General features: G+C 29.8%; 1 protein-coding gene across 3 annotated transcripts in view; it reads left to right on the forward strand.

Moving 5' to 3' along the window:
- Positions 1-491: 491 nt before the first annotated feature.
- LOC113397364 (paired box protein Pax-6-like) overlaps positions 492-22,057 on the forward strand; it is a 40,734-nt gene continuing 19,168 nt past the window's right edge. The window contains exons 1-2 of one of the 3 annotated variants that reach the window (XM_026635674.2): positions 492-911; positions 20,303-20,488. In XM_026635674.2, coding sequence (XP_026491459.1) covers positions 782-911; positions 20,303-20,488 — 316 coding nt within the window. In that variant the 5' untranslated portion in view covers positions 492-781. The remainder of the gene's footprint in view (positions 912-20,302; positions 20,489-22,057) is intronic. The other 2 variants (XM_026635673.2, XM_026635672.2) reach the window with 2 other exon arrangements.

Consider the following 22,057-nt stretch of genomic DNA (forward strand, 5'->3'; position numbering starts at 1 on the left):
CTACTCTTCCATTTAATTAGAACGGAGCGCGCTCGTTATATCAATTATTAGAATGCTAAGCATGATTAACTAGACCTACGTTTAATTAAGAAGTCATCATTATTATATCGCTATCTCTGTCATCGTCAACGAGCTAGCCCCGGATAGAGCGAGAAAGATATACATTAACACCTCCGCTATAAAGAAATGGTGAAAGATCACCTGTGCTCACTACTGTAATTCTACTACCGAGCGGTAGAGCACCTGTCCCTTTCATACGGTTCAAGCTTAAGCTAAATCGCATGAGTGTGAGTAGGAGTAGTTTTATTCAAGCGTGGACTAAAAAGAACCTAACTTATATATTTTTTTGAACAATTATAGTCTTTATAACAGTTCCTTCAAGCGTCATAGTGTTTTATAAGGTTAGATAAACTCAAAGAACGGGACGGAAGGTAGCAAATGAATCGAGCGTTGCTGTAGTTTTGCTTTTGACGCGTTCGAAAATCGAATTAAGAACGTTAGAGTGAGAGGTGTATGGAGGTTCGACTCAGTGAAGGCAGTTTTTTGTTATTGTTTGGCGGCGGTGATTTTTTCCGAGGCGTGCTAATGGGAGTAGGCGCGCGAGTGGGCGCGCCGGTACGGCAAGCGCGCTCTTCAGTGTTCTGGCTGAGCTTCAAGCGAGCGCGTGCTGGCCGAGTACCGTCCGTGTAGGTTCCATAACTTGGTTAGGCTAATAGAACTGATCGGTTCGTGAACTGTTGTGTTGGTTGGTGCGTATGAACTCGTCCGCGGTGGCTCGACCATGTTGATATCGGCGGGCAACGGCCCCACACCAGATTTCTCTCCTGCTTCGTGCTGCGCATCCTGGAAGATGGAGCCGGCGCCGCCAGCGCCTGCATCCATCACGCAACAGCTTAACATATCACCGAACGGTAAGTTCACACTGATTACAATCTGCTTGCTTTCTTATGTAAACGCAAAAATATCTATATACCTAATAAAGTTTGAAAAGTAATATTAATATTTTCAATGAAGTATAATATAAATAAGGAAAGCATAATTTTAATATTTAATTCGTAAAGCAAATAACAATTAACTATTAATATTTAGACGTTAGGTTAGTAGAGTAAAGTCCTACGAGATCTATCAAATCTATAAATGATTATCACTAGTTTTCTAATAAAATAGATGCTAAAGATAAAATAATCTTATTTTGTAATAATTCTATAAAATCGTTGCTAAAAAAGTAATGGATATTTATAAACAGAGTAATAAAAATATAGACAAATACATGTATACCACAGTTCAACCACTTGCTATAACAAACAGACCGAGTGAATGACGAACAGTTATAATTGGCAGGTGTGTAAACTTGTTTGTTTTTAATTATAATACTAAATTTTAAGAAAAATATAATACACTTAAACATTCAATAATTACTTACATAATCGATCACTTAGTCAATTTACACAAACATTCTCATATAATTGCTACAAGTTGATAATTTATTTTCTCTATATTAAGCTGAATACCTTTTATGAGCAAGTATTATTAGGCCAAAACTTTGCTTACAAATATTAAGACCTTGTATTAAAAAATAATTTCCAATATTTAAAATATTTTCGTGTATTACCTAAGTTATTTTAAATTGTTGTGAGTTTTACTAGAAATCTTCGGTAATCTAAGCCCGACGGTAGTACGCTTATTAATATTTAGAAAATATTAAAAGTTATAAATGCATATTTAATATATTTTAAAATCATTTTATTAAATACGTTTCAATACATTAAACAATAAAAAAACAAACATACTTATAGCAAGTAAAGCAAATATAGGAACAACTGTAAGTTTCTTTAAATAAAATTTTGAGACATCTACTCAAATCTGTGTGCTTAAAGTTATCTTATTCTTTTAACAAAAATAGCAGGATAACCTAACATATTTATGTTTAAGAAGAATAAAAAATATATATTGTGTATATATAAACAGGTTTCGCAACATAAACTGTAGACTAAATTATAACAACATAATTGTAAGAAAATACAATGATTCAATATCAAAAAAGGATATAAATAAAAGGATTAGTATAACGATGTTAGAAGTTATGAAAATTGAAGGAATTATATAAAATACAAACTGAATATAAAAAAATAATATTGGATTCTATTATACTATATCATAGAATATGAAAATTTAAAAATGGAACATTCCCATGTATATATGTTTATTGGCACATCAATTGCACAGAAACTCATTAACATCCTCCTGCCCTTATCCCAATTTTACTTGGGGTCGGCGCAGCATGTCTTCTTCTTCCATACTTCTCTGTCGGACGTCATCTCACAAGTAAAATTCTTACATAGTATTTATGATTACATTATTATGAGATTATTGCTATCGTTAGTTCATAAATTGCTGATTGAATAGGCTTTAATTGCTCTGAACAATATAACTGAACACCTTACAACACACCTTGTAACATAAATCTAGGTAACATGACAATACCGGCATATTATCGCGTTGATAGTTTGATGTTAATAATAATAATATTTGTGAACACTATTTATTTTTACATAGTTATTCTTTCAAATAAACGATATTTTTTAGAAAGTTTTGTTATTTTTAAAAAGCTATAATATATCAATGTATAGATACGAGTCTATGTTGTCTGTGTATGTAATTGTTATTTTTATCACAATAAAATAATTGGTTATCAGTGAAAAGTTCAAGAACTACCTGTATTATAGAATATATAATATCTTACTGTTAGGTTCCTGTTCTGTCTAGTGGTTCTGACCATGATCGTCTAGTAGCTTATGGTGAGCGTTGTGTGTCAATGATCAGATAAATAAGATCTCCACGAAGCTCATACTTATTAATGCTTGTCGTGGAATCAAAATTTTCACAAGGTGTATTTGATGGGTGTCATTTATTTTGTCACGAGCGCAGCTGCCATGAGTGAGCGAAATGCGTTGGACCACAGGACATTGCCTGCATTGTATTGCTGATCGAACTAATTAATCGGTAGATCGGTTGATAGATAAACGCTACTGCGTTTCCGGCGAAGGTTGTTCAATAATATATCATGGTACAGTTAGCAACGTTACGAAATGTTATGATTAATTATAACAAGAATCTTATTCGGGTTTATGACTATTTAAATAATATCAGAAGTTATAAATTATTTGTAATTTAATCTTGCTTGTAGGTATGTATATATACAAATCAAATCTTTGTATGCACAAATCTCATTTTGTTAGAAATCTAATTTTGTTAGAAATCTAACAAAATGAGATTTGTGCAAAAAAATCAAACACGATGAAATTTATATAACTTAAATATGATACAAAAAATATAACTTACTCTATTTATATAAATCACTATTCATAATTTTATGTCGATATAGATATTTACCTAATACATTACAAAATTTAATATTGAAATGAAGAAAAATAAAACCTATATATTTTATAAGAACCTAATAAGGTAAATATTTATATTAATTGATTTAAAAATTATAAGATATAATCACGAATACCTTTTGAATATCTTAAATTCCCCGAGATCGCTTTAGCGTGACCTTTTTATGTTCGCTTTTTTTGGCTCAAGATGCGCTTATTTTCCGGATTTGGTTGTTTAGTTGCTGGCTCACCTTCTGTAATTGTTATAAATGTAAATTTAACTAGGCAATATTGCGCTTGATTAATGTTATTTTTAGTTTACAAGAAACCGTTGAATAATGTTGAAATTCTTATTTGCTATCCTCTATAAAATAAACTTGTTCCGTGTTCGAAGATATCTAATCAGTTATTTAAGATATAATGAAAATATGACATTATTATTGGTGAAGTACTATGACATTAACAAAACAATATGTACTGGCTTATTTGTAACAGTAAATAGGAATGGCATGCCATTTATGTAAATAGTTGTTCTAATATCAAATCTATATAAAATCTAAATAACTAGTAAATAGTGCATAGCAAACGACTATTTAGTGACGTGCTTAGATAAGTTTACGTTGTACTGAAATGGTAGCGAATTCAAATCAGACATAAATTTATTATCTTCGCACCGTAAACGAATATAGAAACTAGTAAGAGCTGCGTTAAGTCTAAGATTAACCGGTCTCCACTTGCGTGTAAGATATATTAAAGGCTTCGGTATCTGTTGAAATCCAGAGATAAGCTTGTGATAATCTATGCTTTTGAATTTTCTTCAATTCATTCATTTGAATATATTGTAAACAGAGCTAGTAACAGCTTTATTGCACAATTATACATATACAGTATAATTGTGCAATAAAATTGTTATTAAATATGATTTGTCTACTAAGTAAAATGACTGCCTTTGCAGTAAATTATATATTTGAAATTAGAATGATTCATTCATATATGTAAGAACTGTATATGGGAACGTCACTAAATATTATTTCATATAATATCTAAAATATATGTTTGACTAACATACAAATGCAGATTCTAATATATAGAAAGAACCATAGATAAATGCAAATATCTTAACATATATATTACAATAGTAGTTTTCGCCCGCGGTTCGTTCGCATTTTAGGGGTTGGTTGTCAGTTATTAAATCCATCCACAACTAAAATTCATTCAGTAGTTTTTGCGCGAAAGAGTAACAAACATACATACAAACGTTCATCTTTATAATATTAGTAAGCATTAAATGTATTACATACTAATGAAATAAAATTGAAGCAATAATTTGTTAATTAGCATCTTAACATACGTGCCATTAAGTTTTTATATCCTAACATTGTAATCCACAATTATTCAATAAAGACATCATTATTGTAATTCAAGAATGTGAAATGTGACTACAGTGCAACTTGCTCTTATTATGACTTAAATATTATAAGTTACAATTTTTTGTATGATATACATATTAAGCGTAGTTAACAAATACAGTTTTCCCAAAATATTTAAATTTACCAAACATACAATTTGTTTTTTAGCTGCTGTCAAGTAAAGTAAGAAAGTGCTGTATTTATCTTTATTTTTTCCATTTTTATATATTTTCGGAAAGCTAATTAAACGATTATGTTTTTAAAATAATGTGCAGAACAAGTTTCATACTTATTTTTTTTGTTTTTCAGGCATATTTGAGGGAAAAAAATAAAAAAAATATTGAAATAATATCGTTTTCCGTCTCGCATTTTTAAATTTGGACCGATAATTATTGTTTAAATATTGAAATATATCCAGTGTTTAATCGTTTTTATAAATCAGAAGAAAAAAGTAGATTTTAATCGAAACTTAATAAATTTTTAATGTTGCAATTTTGACTTATTTTGAAAAAATCTAAAAAACGTGATAACTCAAAAATGGTTATATTAATATCTAAATATTTTAACAATATAATAATTTAGATGAAAAGAAATATTGTTTATATGGTTTATTAGGTATATATAGATGTGTAGTAAAATAGGTATAAAAATATATGTTTAAAAAACAGTGAGTACGATGCAAGGTGTTTCTATGGTTGCCAATAACTTGTTTATTCCACATTTTACACCAAACATTCATTCGTTTGCTTTTTTTTAAATTTAGAAAATAATACGTCGTAGTTGTGAAGTTTTAAAGCCATTTTTATTTGCTAAAAGTATTAAAATGTTTGTGACAAGTTGTGTTTAAATTAAAATTTATCTGTGTATTGTTTTAAACATAAAAATATATGGTAACTGTTAATCTGTGAATCAATTAAACCAAACCCGATAAGTACCAGATCTGAACCAAAATTGTGTAGCCTATTCCAATCAAAGAAGGAGTAAATGTAAGCAAATCATAGATTTACGTATGCCGCGAGTTTTGCTAAGAGCCGAGCTATATTGTGCACTAATAACACTTCTTGAATAAAATATTTTTATTTAAAATACAACACTATTCCACTAAACTACTTATATGCTTAATTTTACTTCCAAAATTCCGATAACGGTTTCGTCGACGTTCAAAGCACCATTATTTTGAAAATCCATTGTGAATATCATAGATTATTTAAACTTTCAAATGCAAATGTTGTTTATTTGGCTTTTGTCTTTTTGTAGTTGGAATAGACTATAGATACATATAAAATGGCAGTACATGTTAAGCATCAAGAAATATACTTCAGTTATTATCCTTTTTAGCGAAACTATATCTATAATCAATTCAATATTAATTCGATTTTAAATGTATTTGATTTTTATAGAAACTACTCAAGACCTAACGCGCATATTATTCAAACACAATAAATTAATAAATAAAAAAAAAACAACACAAATAAATGTAACAAAAACCAATATCATTAAAAATTTTGAAACCGAAAATAAGAATAGCAACATTCGTAATAAATACTTTAAACTCTCAATTTTGACAGTCATTTGCAATTTTCAAGAATTATCTAATTATCAATCCACGCTGTTGTTGAAACTATCCTCAATATTAAATAGCTACTAGAACCGATTAAAAAAAATTAAGGTTTCACTCCTTTTTAAGTAAAGAGATTTAAACGAATCTAAATGTCTAATAATGAGATTTAAATTTACAATTAGAATTGAGCTAAGCGAGTTCTCCGCTCGTACTGAGTGCCAATAGTACCTACATCTAATCAAACGACCCACGTCTTTGTTTTCATGCATTTATTCAATTATCTTGTTATTTATCCGTAAGTATGAGCACCTAAGCGGTATTATTATTTACAGTAAAAGTTATAAATTTGATAAGAATAAATACTTTGTGACCAATAAAGAGAAATTGACGTTCACAACAGAAAATGCATAATGGGACTGTTGTTGATTTTTTTATATACATTCTGTGGAACTCCGATTTAGTTTAAACATTTGGTAAAGATATCTTTTAATGTTTTCGCATCGTCGGATCTTTATCTCTTTGGCATAATAAGTTACATTTAAAAAATATGCAATATTGAATCATATACATATATATTTAAAATAAAGTTTCAAACAATTAGTTTTAGTTGTTTTTGTGTAAAGTAAAAAACATACAAACAAAACTTACATCGATAATATTAATTTTGATTTTAGATTAGTGAATCCCGGTGTTGGACCGGTAATTATGAACCTATTACTATATTTAATATTTTTCTGAGGTGTATATATCTAATAAAATTAATTTAAAAAGGGATATAGATTGCTACAAAGACATTTGCGTAAACTATTTTAAAAACTTACTTGTTCATTTCACATAATACGAAACTACTATTCGAATATAAAAACAATTACAATGTGTTCTATTCAAAGAAAATTATCTATCACCCCTAACTTAGTTTTTTTTTGATTGAAATATTTAATTTACAAACACGTCACACAATAATAACTTAACTTAATAAAGTTTCAATTGTTATGTAAAATTTTGTTCGTGCACATATACGGCACAGCAGATTTTATATTAGACAAATTTCACTTCGGTTCTTTATAACAAGTATTAAAATAAATGTTGCTGATTTCTTCGATATTAATATATTATTATATATGAATATCGAAAAAATCAGCAATCGTGTGTGGAAATGCTAAAGCCATTGAAGCCAATAAATGCTGGGTACAAGACTCCTATCCTATTAATGGTGCTAGAATAAGCGAAGTGTCCTTCTCTAGAGCGCGTCGCTCTTATTTTGGTTTGTCATACATTTTTTGAAATAAATCATCTTTACATTGTACAATACAGGGTGAATTCTACTAAAATAATGTTATTTTATAGCAATCGATTCAAAACGTCATCGTTATCCTCATTATCTCATCATCATCATCATCATCATCATCTTTAGCCGTTTTCCTATGCTATTAAAACAACGATCCAGTTGCGGTTCGTTCGAAATTCGATCGAATCGGCAATGTATCGTAGCTGTTATGAACTAGTAGAATTGGTCCCCAGTTATCACCCAGCTGAGAATTATTTTTATGAAGAATAATCGAAGTTCGATCGTAATAGTATCGGGACCGAATCGTAATCCTTTTAACTTGGTAGAGTTGGTCCCTCAATGTTTTGGCCAACCAATGCACCAACGTATCAAACGTTGGTCGGTTTGTTGACGTGTAGATGTCAAAGTCTTTGCTTCGAATTATATTGTATTGAGTATACGAGACTTACACGAGTTGCATGTAGGTACAAAGTCGTAAACTCGTTATATATTTAGGTCAGAAGGCGATGTCAGTTAAATGGATATAATAATTATTTTAATAAATACGTGTACAAGGTTGCCATGGATTTACCTTTGCTTTTAATTTGTTATATATTCATATAAAAATTATAAAACTGTAACAGGGTAGTGTTTATACGTAAAACCGCAGTTAATAAATAGAAAAACAAAAACAAAATTCGATGTCCCGATTAGTGTAAGTGGCAAGGTAATACGTCTGTAGATTTAGAGGTTGTGGGTTCAACCTAGGGTCAAACAAAAGTTATTGAGAACTCCTCTCAAGAAGTATACTGCTACTGATACACTGAAGCAATATTTATATCATATTTCCGATTCTACTTTCTACTGAGAACTAATCGGTCAGGAAGACATCATTATTATCATCATTGTCATTTTTAAAACCATCCTTCATCCATCTGAGTATTATGTATCTAGTGTAATTATATGCACAAGGAACATAACACCTTAGTTACTCTAAAATATTTGCGAACATAATAACAAATACACCGAATGTAATTTCGAAATTTGGTGCGTTCTTCCGCTTTTAAAACAAGATATATTATTGTACGTTTGTAAGCGTCTTATATAAATCTTTATTCTTCTTGTGCGAAGACTGGTCGGATAGCTAGTAGCTATTAAATAAAAGCGATATCCATTTTTTCGTGCAATTCATAACAATAAGCACTACGTATATAACTTACATTGCTAGAATCTAAAAGGGTAGGTAAAATACACATAATTGGAATCAATAGTAATAATCATTATTAAAGTTGCCATAATTTATACTGCTCTAATAAGTATTTTTCTTTAAAATTGGAAAGATATATTGTCGTATAATCTGTATAATAGAAAATATTTTTCTGGAACAAGCTATGACCTTATGGATTCAAAAGGTATATTCATATGTGTAAATACATATAATGGATATGCTGTTATTAATAACAAACAAACATACTATATCCAATCGCCTTCATACGTCAGAAAGTAATTTATCTATCGAATATCTTTATACATATATAAATCTGTACGTTTGTTTGTATTAAACTTCTCCTAAGCGGTTGGACCAATTTCGATGAAATCTTTTATGTTTTTTTGAGTGGTTCCCTGGATGGTTTAGATTGGATCTGGTTGGTCTTGTTGGGATCGGGAAGTAAATAAAATTATTATTTCAAGTCGGGTCGGTCAGCTAGTATATTTGTGTAATCCATAATTTTTACTAACTAATAACATTACTTCTAACAAAGTCATAACTCAAAATAAAACATGCGCTTTTTTTAAAATGCTTTTAGGTATATATACATATATATATATACATATATATTTATAGGTATATTGTTTTATCATACATTTAGTGCACATTTGATTTAGAACCGGTAAGAAACGCGTTTGTGAATCTGTGATAATTATTTCAGTAGATATTAATTACAACTTACAATATGTTCTTCTTGAAAATACATAAATAATAATTCCATAGTAATCTAGATAACTCTAGTTATTAAATTACTTCGTCCTAGTTGTTTCGTCTAGGTGAAATAAACATTTTATTTATTTCCCAATCGTAGCGCCACCTACTATCTAAACTATCCAGGGACCCACCGAGTCTAATCTAACTATCCAGTCAAAACACAAGAAAATCCATCGAAATTGAACCAATCGTTTAGGTGGTGTTCAGTTACATACACACGTACAGAAGATTTTTAATTATTTATTTAAAGATAGAAATATGCTTAGTCAATTTATATTTTTTTTTGGCAAACACATAAAAAATTTACAGCAAATGCCAAAATGAAAAAATATATATGTATATAAATGGTTATGCTTTAATTTTATAATATTTTATTGTAAGAAATGGTTAAACCCATAAGGTTATTGAAAACTATTTTAGTTTCCGGTAGCAAGCTACATAACTTGAACCAATAAATGTCCAATGGAAAAATATTAAAATTAACCTTAAAATTACGTATGATGAAGAGTATTCGTCGAAATTATGTCTCCAAATTCAACTTCCTCCCGAAACATGCTTAAGATACTATATGTATACTTATATACTATATAAGTATATTTATTAAAACTACATATGTTATGATTTATTTTAATAATTTTACAGAAATAGACGGCGCTAAAATTTTCTTTTATATTTAAACTGATCACAACTTTTTACACGAACATTCTAGATATGATATGCACCTATCCTTACATCGCCAACGTATTGAAGATATTATAAATCTTGTGTTTGTTATTACATATACTCACCATTTATCCCGAACAACGCTATCGTTACGTTAACGTTAAGTTTGTATCAGGGATGCTATGAATATGTAATTACGTATCTGGATATGGATACCGATATATGTAATAATATTTAATCAATTTACCATTCACAAAATGTAAAAAAGTTTATTAAGACTAAATTAGTAAATAAATCTTATTATTCATTAAAAGAGTACTTTTAAAAAAAGAACGCCTGGATTTAGGCTCGGGTTCCATCAGACTAATTATTGTAAAAAGCAGCATTGTAAATCTGTTTATTTGAAAAGAGCAACTATGCGAGTTTCTTGCCGTTGCTTCTCGCTGGTAGTATTTTAATATCGACGATTCAAAAACGCTTCATTGTGAAGTTTACTTGAATAAAATTGATTTGATTTGATAAATAAATAATATTTAACCAGTTTCAGATACTGCTACGGATACGAAATTATATTGGATTTTCCGATTGTCTCGGATACTTTCCGTTACGGATATTAGATTATTTAGAAATTGTTAAAGAAAAAATTACAACATATAGTTTTACGTATAAACACCGAAGAAAAAACAAACAGCTTTAAAATACATACAATTAGCTTTAAGAGAGTTTAAGTATAACACTATGTGAAAAGAAAATTATAATATCGATTTTTTTATCGGTTTCGGTTAAGGTTACGGATAGATTTTTATTTCGGATATCAGATAGTTCTAGTTATGGTTCAGAGCTCCATAACATTCCTGGTATGTATTACAATTGGGCCATCGAAAAATATCCTATTTATGCCTTCTGAATCGAGTCATGTATATTTATATTATATCACTTTATCCTCTTAACGTTTAATAGACGCAGTCAAAGTTTTATTTCTATTTCTGCTGATTTAAGAGAAAAGAGCCGATCTTTACAGTCACGTGAGCACGAAATAATTAACTATATTATAAAGATACGATTACTATAATGTCTGTAGTTGTTTCTTTATTAAAAAAGCTAATATAATGTTGGTGTTCCGTATCAATCCATACTAAAGATTGGATTAAAAATATATCTTCTTGTTACTAGGTATTATTTTGTTTGGTTTGTGTGTCCCTTCAGTTATATTTATAGAATCGGCAAAACATGTCCGTCGTTACAGATGTAATTAGTGATTAACGATATCATAATTGTTATTTTAAAGTCGTTTTTTAAAGGTTGCACTCGGTTTGAGGTTTTATTACTGAAATTTTACGTCTTTTTAGCTATAAAATAAAATTAAACAAATTTTCCCCCGTAATTATCCCCTCAATCCACTAAAAGAAACATATGTTTCTTTTTGTTTTATTAATTAAAGTTGTTAATAAGATTTATAAAAACAAAATATAACACAATTTTTCGTTTAAATTAATATTTTTAAAATAGGAATTCATTAATCCATATTTCTTAATAGAATCTTCTATTTAATGATTGACTTTATCCGCTTGGTCTAAAAGAATGAAATTTTGCAACAGAAATTTCTGGGATATCATGGGGTACACGGCTAGTAGTAAATAATATTTATAGAAAACAGTTTATGCGATTATCTTTACTTACAAATAAATGTTCTTTAAAATGTATAAGATATATTTTCAAATAATAATATACAGTCTTATATAATCTACCTATTATTATTTTTTGTTACCTCTATCTACCTCGGCTAACACTCACACTAATGTAATATGTGTGTATTATGCGTAAAAACCTTTCCGTAGAATCACTCTGTTAATTGATGAAAACCGTATTAAAACCCATTGCATAGTTTAAAAGATCTTAAGTGCACAGCCTTAGCGAAAATCACCAGTACTAGTGTTTTTTAAATCAATCAATATTATAAAAAATATACTGAATCTAAATGGCGCCTATTCGCGACAAAACTAGTTACCTAATTCCTTCCTATCTAGATAACATCCTTTCCTAATTAATTTTATACGCCTAACTACATTTATTGATTCAATTTCAGAAATATAAAAATATTGAGATAAGTTGATTACATGCAAAATTAAAATTATATCGAAATGTAATATATTAATTACCGATGCCGTCATTTTAATTATCATTAATTTCAACACTTCGGATTTATTATGTTATTATCTTGTTTTATTTTTTAATTAAAACCACTTTTATTTTTTACTTTTTACCCACAAATTAATTAAATAAAAATACCACTATACTGAATAAATATTCGAAATTGGGGCTAAGGTAGTTGTTTTTATTATATATTTTTATTATATATTTATATATATTAATAATTATATTATTATTGTTCTATTAAATAATGTAAATGAAATAATAGATAGAGAACCCTTTTCCATAACACATATAACTCACATATTTCTTTATTCTTCTGAAGGGTTTGCTTTTTGGTTAAAACACGATAATCAATTGATCAACCAGTACAATTTGAAAGCAACATTTTGAGTAAGATAGCTTATTTATTGGGTAAGGTATATAAATGGACTAGAGCAGGTTACGACACAAGGGGGCGGAACGTTTAATCCGGATGAAACCGCGCAGAGAAGTTTGTTATTAATTAAATGTTATATTTAAAACAAGATGGTATAATTCTTGTATTAAAGTCTATTAACTGTACTAAGCACGAGTTGTTTTACCTAATATAAAGCAGCATTATGTACGTTATGTTATGTATATTATGTACGCATTAAATTAAAATAAGGCCGCACTTAGGCAAATAGGTTCAAATAGGTGTGTATTGTAAAACATTTTTATACTAATCTTTAGAAAGTTGAAAGGATTTGCGATGATTATTTTGTCAATTTATTTTCGGAAGGTAGATGATTATATGGACTTAATCAGGGTTAATGAATACCTTCATAGACACAAGCACTATAAGACATACTCGTGTTGTTACACCGTCTAGCGTTGCCAATCACGTGATCGGAATCTCTCGTGTCTATGTGTCAAAATAGCCCTGTTCTATCTTCTCATCATATTTATGGTACAGGGGTAGTGTAAAGATAGATTGAGCTGTTCGTCACTGAATATTTGGTTTAAAAATATTGATTTGTTATGTCCAATAAACAAGGATATATATCGCGGCGTTGCTTGGTCAACTCACTAACCCTTCGTTGTGTGTGTAATTAATGTAGGTCGCGATCTTTATGTCACAATGTTGTACATAGATTGTAGGACATACTAATCAGGTTATATAAGTATATTTAAATTTTTTTTATTACAATCTTCGGTAAATATTTTTTGTCTCCTACCGTAATATTGCTTTGATTACTATTTTTTAGTGATGGAGGATGACAATAAAAAAAGTATTAACTTTGAGGTGGAACCGTGATTCGACATATTTATCCAATCTTAATCGTAAAATATTCTATAAATCAACTTTTCATTGACAATTGCATGTTTGTAAACCAACGCACCGCGAAGATAGTTGTGTGACCAAGAACTAACAGAAACCTTATACTGGCTATGTCATCCTAACTAAATTATGTTAGCAAGATTTAAGATAGTTTTAGTGCGTTGAGTAATACGACAAAAAATATATTCGTTTAAAATAAACAAATACTGTTATTTAAAATATTATTATTTTGTTTCGTCGTATAATGTGACATTTATTTCAATTTATAATTTAGTACTTTATTTAATATGCCGACTATGCAACTCGGCTGGGTATTAATCAGAAATCTTATGGATTTAAGTATAACTTTAAGAAAACGAAATATGATTTAATAACACATAAAGATAATTTATGGAGATATAATAGTGTGTTAATATATATTTTTTTGCTTCAAGAAACACATGTATTAATGCTGAGTTATTTGAATTTTAAACGACTTGAGTGTTTCATTAGAATCTCACGAATTACTTCAATAACGACACCGATAAAGGCTATAAAGAAAATATAACAATGTATGTTTGTATACATTATATATTATGGCATGTGGTATTACGGATTATAGATATATGTAGGAATGTGATGAATATATTTCTAAAGAATACCTTAGCGTCATCATCACATTAGCGGTTCGCTTTACTCGAATAAGGTTTGATCAGGTGTAGCAGTAAATCTAATTAACATTTAAATGGTGATCACGCATAATCAGCTGGCTTTGATAACTGAAACGATGCTGCTTAATTAGTAGACAAACGCCACAAAATATTAATGGGGTGTTAAACCGGCTAAAACATTCACTTGCCGCATTCATGAATAAACCGTAAACACTTGTTCACACTCAACGGGTCGTGTGACGCAAGATTTGTCAAGCTTTTGAATGAAATAACTCGGATAATTTCGCTCACTAATTGTATTTTTTTTTTATACAATACTGTAATATGAAATATAACAAGATTGAACAACAGTTATATTTGAATAGTAACAGAATATGAAAATACATAAAGAGAAAACCGAGAAGGCCCATTGGTTGGAATATGTAAATATTAACACAGGATCGCTGGTTCAAGCTCGTTGCAAACACTACTGAATTTTTATATATGTTTTTAATTACTATCGCAAATATCGCGAGGAAAAATTATTTCACGTGTGTCCACAAACCCATAATAGAGCAGATTGGTGGACTAACCTTAAAAGGCTTCGATAGTTTGCTGTTGCTTAATTTTTCATTTATAAAAACGGCATTGGTATGGAGATTTCTAATTTGAGAAATTAAGATTTTAAGACTTGCTATGCTCTTCCTTACATTTGATAGTGACATCCTTTTTATTAGAACCAGACAAATGTATGTTATAATAAATATTTTTTTAAATTAGGCAAACGTGTCGCTCCTGATATCGCAGCTAATTTTTTTTAATTTGCGCGCGCTATGCGTGGACTGGTTATGCTTGTAATATACATTCCTACATATGTTTTTTATAGCTCGTCTTTTATCGACATATTTGTATATTAGGATTTCGCGATAGTTAAAAATTTCCTTTTTAGAAAGCAGTAATAAAATTGATCTGGTTAAGTATTCGACGCAAATATTTGAATTAACGTCTTAAATCTTTTTGACTTTTATGAGCGAAAATAATACTATAGTTTCGATATGTTTTATTCATGTTTAAGATAATTAATTATTTTTGGAATTCTTGTTAACGTTTAATATGGAAGCGTACAAGTTAGTGACAAATTAATGGACTAATATTTTTTTAATTACGTGCAAAAATTAAGCTGCCTATCTTTGTTGATATTAGTATTGTTTTTTATTCAACGGAAATGACATTTGACACGGTACTTGCAACATTCATGGACCTAAGTATATATATTTTTTATTTAGTAAAAAAAGTTACTTAGAATTAGATTATGAATTTATTTTTTGTTACTATAACGCCTATGAAATATGTATAGTCGAAACATCCGTGAACTAATAAAAATGTGTAACAAAGCATATTTATTTATATTCAAAGCATCTGTTCATGCATTAAAATAATAATTCAAAAAAAGGAATTATGCCACAATTTTTTTAAGAGTAACAAAAATAACAATTATCATTTTTTTTGTAACTTTAAACTTAATTTTTTGTACAATTGCTAAAAATATAACAACGCGGTAGGCGGTCGCATTTGACTTATTTATTTAAAAGCTCACTTCCGTTGCTCGATGCTGTCTGTGTTCAGAACTACCTATTAAATCCTGATCGTTTGCATTGAATATGCAAGCAGTTGGAACAAGCAAAACGCCACGTTCATTGATTCAGTTAAGCTTTAAACATTTCCATAATTCCATATCACATCGTCTAAAATAAAAAAAAATATACATTATTTCTGTTTCTTTAATAAAGTATTCATAAATCGTTTTATTTCATTTGTAATGAATATTGGAAAGTTTTAAAAATATACACGTTTATTTATAGCATGTTTCGAATACAACACTACATATTACCAATGATACAAATCTTAAATTAAATTGTTTTATAGTCAATTTAACATGAATCTAATTTAAAAACCAAATCAGCTTAAATAGTGTTTATTACTCTCAGACTCCATAATTCCTTTAAGCATTTAAACGATTCAAGAGACGAGCTGTCGAATGATTATTTGTTTATAGAGCTATGTTTAACTGCACTTTCGTTCTTGCATTAAAATTTACACAAAAGGTGGTAATTTTACGGTGTATGATGACATTAATAGTGGCGAAACCCACTCGTAAGACAATGTTTCTTTTTTTTTGTTTAAACTGTTCGCGTTTGAACGAACGCGATGTTGTAACGCTCCCCTATGCATTATTTTGCATGTATGAACCACCTGCGCGGAAGGCATTCCAAGTTGATAGTATTTGTTTAATAAAGTAATAATGCAAAGAAGATTTAAATACATATGATGTTCTGAATGAATTGTGAAGATATAAATAACTTAATGTCCTGTATTGTAAATTAGTGAGGATATAAATTGCGTTCTTTTTATATTCAGTAATGGATTAAGAAAATTTATTAAGTGTCCACAATGTTTAAGTTTACTTGGACGAATTCGGATGACTAATTAATAAGGTCATGTTTTAATATATGCTAGAAACAATTTCAAGCTAACGATTTTGCATTCAACGACTTATCTACTTATAATCTTTTCATATAATATTGATGTTAAATCTTTTAATTACCTAAATCGTCGCATTGGCTTATTAAAAAAAAGTAATTACTCGTGTTTAGTTCGTCAAAAATCGACGATCGTCAATCGACCTTTAATTTTGCATAATTAATTAAAGATCCGCCTCGTTTATGATCGATGTGTAAGAGATAAGCGATGTATAATTTGCATTAGTCCTTAATTAAATAAACAACTCGTAACTGCGGTAATGGAAATAGAATAATGAAGTCATAAAACCCTAAAAAACTTATCGGTAAATAAATAAAAGAGAGAACCGTGCGCCGGAGTTACAGCCAGTCAATACATTCTAATCAGTGATTTATTAGCCCTAATCCTCAGCAAAGCACAAATAAGCTATCTTGTCGACTTAATGTTGTATCAGCTCAGGCGTGAAACTCCCGCGCACCACTAAGTGGTCCTTCCAGTTTCCACTCGAAATATTTTAATAAGGCCTCACTGCTCACGCACCCAAATAAAAACATATACACGCACTCACTGACACGAACGATCTCTAAAACCTCGCCAGATTCCACCTCACCTTATTTATAATAGTAGCGACACTAAGACTCTACATTTTTGCTCTAAACGGTGTTAATTTATTGACCGTGGGCAGATAATATCACTTTTTTCTCCCATTATTGAAGGGATTACACCAGAAATTATACGTCGAAGTCCGATTCCGACTGTTCGATCGGTCGGCGAGGTGCAACGGAATCTAAACCTTAAATAAATGCGGTAAGAGTTGTTTTTGTGGATAGGAATTATAAGCTCAGTCTTACCTTTCTTGATGAAATCGCCTTATGGACTCGCCAATAAAAAGTGTAAAGTTATGAACAAGTTATGCCACTCGCATTAATTTCGATGCTTAACCTGATAAACAAATTATAGTATATTAAGTTAATAGCTTAATTTATAATTGAATGTGTTACGATGTGTTCATAAGAAAGCATTGTTACGATCGGCCTTTAGCATATCAGGACGAAGTTAACGACAAATTGCTGGGGTATATTATACGCATAACCGTTGCGAAAGCGACACCTTACAGCCAAAGAAACGTTTACACGCTCGTTCGAACGGGCCAGTTTATGGACAAAATTTTACAAGCAAAGTTTTACTTGAACGTACTAACTGTAATTTCGTTCCGCATAAAAAGTGTAATGTCAGTTGAATTTCAATATCATTTTAAAATTAGTTATGCATATTATAGGGCACGTAACACCGAAGTCTGTTATAACGGGTAGTGATCGCACAAAAGGAACTTTCTCACGGTTAGCGATGGTCTATCTTTATCATGACAGTGGCTTTTAATAAAACTAATTTCTGGTCCTTTGACATGAAATGAATCTAAATTGTACGAAATGGTTACTTAATAGCTCACAATCTGAAAGACTTGAGGCTAAAGGCTTTCAAATTATGAAATAATGATAATAAATTTATTTTTACGATACTCGACATCGCAATTATTTCTGTTATAATTGTAATAATACGATTAATATGATTTCTAGTAACAATCTTTCTTAGTTTTCCCTTTTAGAGTAAGTATAGATTTTGTTAATCAATTTTATCATGTCTTTCATTAAAATATGTTAATTAATGTAACAATCTTACAAGCAAAGTTTTCTAAGATTTCATTTATAATTCAATCTTGTCTTAATTTTGATATGTAGCTAAATCTCTACACCATGAAATAAGTTTATAACATATTTCTAATAAAATAAAATATAAATAACGTATTTAAAAAAACATGAATGAATAAAAAATTACATCCAGCCATTTTCAGTCTCCGTGCTTTGCTACTGCGAGTTCTTGATAGCAGTATCGATGTTTATAAACGGAGAGGCGATACTGCCTATCTCTGATTAACAAATAATCTGAGAATAGCAGAAATGGTAGTATTATATTTTTGGCGCTATAATACGGGTAAATCAAAATTTCTATTTCCCAGTTAAGTGTAAAAGCGCTTCATTTTTGTGTTTCATATAAAACCTCTTTAAAAGAAAATGGACATTTGCTTAACGGTTGGACATTTATGGGCCTTTAGAGATATTCATTTCCTTTAGGACTGTTAACCACAGGAGCCGCCAGGGTCGAAGCTACGAATTTATATCGCATGACTGCCCGTCGAACTTTTGCGTGGGAGTTAGATATGCAGCTTCTTCTTCTCTTTGCTAGTGTTAGTGATTGCTTTATTTATAGTGATAAATACGGAAAGCGTTTTTATCGATGCAACTCCAAATAAATATGCAAAAATGTCGACATGTATCTAAGATATTTTTTTGTCATATTAGACATACAATTATTAATTTATAATTTTGCGTGGAATTTATAAATTCGCGCAAACGAACTATTCGATAGAACCCACACCCCAGCCAGCCTAACGAGCAATACGTCTTAACATAAAACCCAAGCTGGTATAGTTTTATGCATTATTTCATTTTTAATCTTAAAATAAAACCGTGAATTCTTTGTGTATGCTACACACTTCAAACTTTTCTTGAGTACATATTATAGCATTTTAATAAAAAAAACACAATTGGTATATTTTTTTATATATATTTTTAACTGTTTTACCCGTAATCATTACCTGTAATCAAAGTGCATTATTATAGCATATAAGCTTAATAGTCAAGATTATGTTTACGTTAACTTTATGCTACTCTTAGTATAGTGAAAATATTAAACAGTTACAATTTGTAATTTAGAAACAAGTAAATTTCTTCGAAAACTATCATAATAAGATTATTATGATAGTGGTGTATAGATACACCTGTACTTAATGTACTAAAATATGTTATTGAAGACCTCATATGTTTTTTATATGGTTATCAACATATCTTTGTAATATACTGTTCTTTATATATTATATGGTTATATATTTACTCAATCGAATTATGTAGTATATTTTATTATAATAAGCATCAACGATTTAAGTCATTGATCTATCGGTACGTCTCATGTCCTTTTTTTTTGTAAAAAACGTAATTGTAATGCATTACCGAAAGTTAGTACTTACGGTTTATTTACATTTTTAAATGTAATTTTCTTGGCAGGAAACGTTTAAAATGATTTGATTTCAAGTTGATCTTCCTGACGAATGGGTGTGTTATATGTAAACTGCGTTACAATATTGCTAACAAATTTACTAAACCGATTTTAATAATGAAAAAAACTTGAGATTATCTTTGTGAAACTTCCAATTTCAAGTTACAAACTATATTTATATAATTTATTTATATATATTTTTGGTTGACATTATCGCAATCAATAATAGCGCACTGGTTATAAAACCATTGAGTACATTATCAATTTATTTATCAACTGTATGGTTTATTAATTTAACAATTTATATAACTTTTTTTCTAGTGCCAGTGTCCCCTTCCTCATCGGGTGGTGGTTCTGGGACTCCGCTGTATCCTGGAGCCGCATCACATCCACTGTCCTCACTGCTGTCGCAGCAGAGGCTATTGGAGCTCTCCCGGTTCGGCTTGCGACACTACGACATTGCTCACCATGTCCTGTCCCAGCAAGGTGCTGTTACCAAGCTGCTTGGTAAGCTTGTAGTTGTAAAAAGGTTATATTTATGCTTAAAATAATATTCACCTATTGTATAATAACGACAACTTAAAAAATGTATTCATAGAATTAGCTCATATACGCAAACCAATTAAATATATTTTTTAATTTAAAAATGAAAACGTTATGGTAAAAAAAGTACTGTTTTGGTTAAAGTACAATGTTTTTTGATATATTTTCATGAAAAATCGAACACGTCAGTCGAGTAAGCTGAAACAGAATTAGTAATCACACGACAACGTTTTAATAAAACATTTTACCTTTGTTTATTGTCATGGATAAATATATTAATTAATTAAGTTAACTTTAGTAACGTTTTAAGGCTGATATGTTTCATTAATCCTATATTTTAATATTAAAGCATATTCTATTCTTTTAATAATATTTAATATTTATTAGAAGTTCTAAATATTTATAAAGTAGAAGTAATAAAATAAAAAATAATTTATAAAGTAGAAGAAGTATCGTTTAACAGTCACGTTAAAAGATAATCATTGGTAAAGTGAACATCGCTTCTACTGTAATTAGTACGTTTATTATTAATCGAGTTCTAGTCGAACTCTCTTCATCATGGTATTGATTTATACAGATATCTCAAGCGAATTGCCTCGCGGCCGTTATTGCCTGCAACTAAGTTATTTGCTATAATTACTTCACCGCCCGCCTAGAATGATCAATACTAGTATTACGTCGGAACTGAATCGTATCACAGATATTCCTGATAATACGCAGGCAATATGTAGCACTTTGTTTTGCATATTTATTAAATATCATACTGAACTAAAATTGTTTATTTTATTTAATATAAACACACATTTTCGCCGCAGCGCTGTGAACCTTTCTCTTCAGATTTGAATAGATAATAACATATATCATATATCTCAGTGATCATTCGTTGATTTGTCGAAATCGATGCAGTTTGGATTTTATTTAACGCTGTCCTAATAACACGGTTGCGGTAAAAATCTCAATTGCTATTAATCAACGATAAGCCATCGGTGGATCTTCGACAGAGCTGCTATTGACGAAAGCTTAGATTCTAATCGGTTCATAAAACTTGCAGCGTGTTAATTATAAGCCACTGGGCTGCGAATCATTGCGTCCGCGACGACGCGACGCCGCGAGCGCCTCCACAATTCGAGCTACATGTCAAACTATCTCAGCATCGATGATTCTCGGCATTAATAATCATTTATTTAATCCTTTCGTTGTAATTATCGATGCTTTCGAGATGATCGCAATCTCGTTACGGATTTAAGAGAGGTTACCGCGCTGCTTCTTTTTGAAATCGAAATGCAAATATGTTAACTTGAAATTCAGCTGGACTTTAATTAAAAACGTAGCCGTACATATTTCCGATGCTAGAAAACAAAATGTCATATAATTGTTGTAAAATATACCGTCAATTATCCCGGAGTAATATCATAGCAAAGTTGTAAGCGGAGCATGAGCTGTCATTCCGTGCGACTATGTGAATTGTAGAATTAGATCGGTGAGCTATACAATTAGGACACATGCTCACTTTGTGTTTGCTCAAGAATCGTG

The sequence above is a fragment of the Vanessa tameamea genome, chromosome 3, assembly GCF_037043105.1.
Source record: "Vanessa tameamea isolate UH-Manoa-2023 chromosome 3, ilVanTame1 primary haplotype, whole genome shotgun sequence".
Taxonomy (NCBI): Eukaryota; Metazoa; Arthropoda; class Insecta; order Lepidoptera; family Nymphalidae; genus Vanessa; species Vanessa tameamea.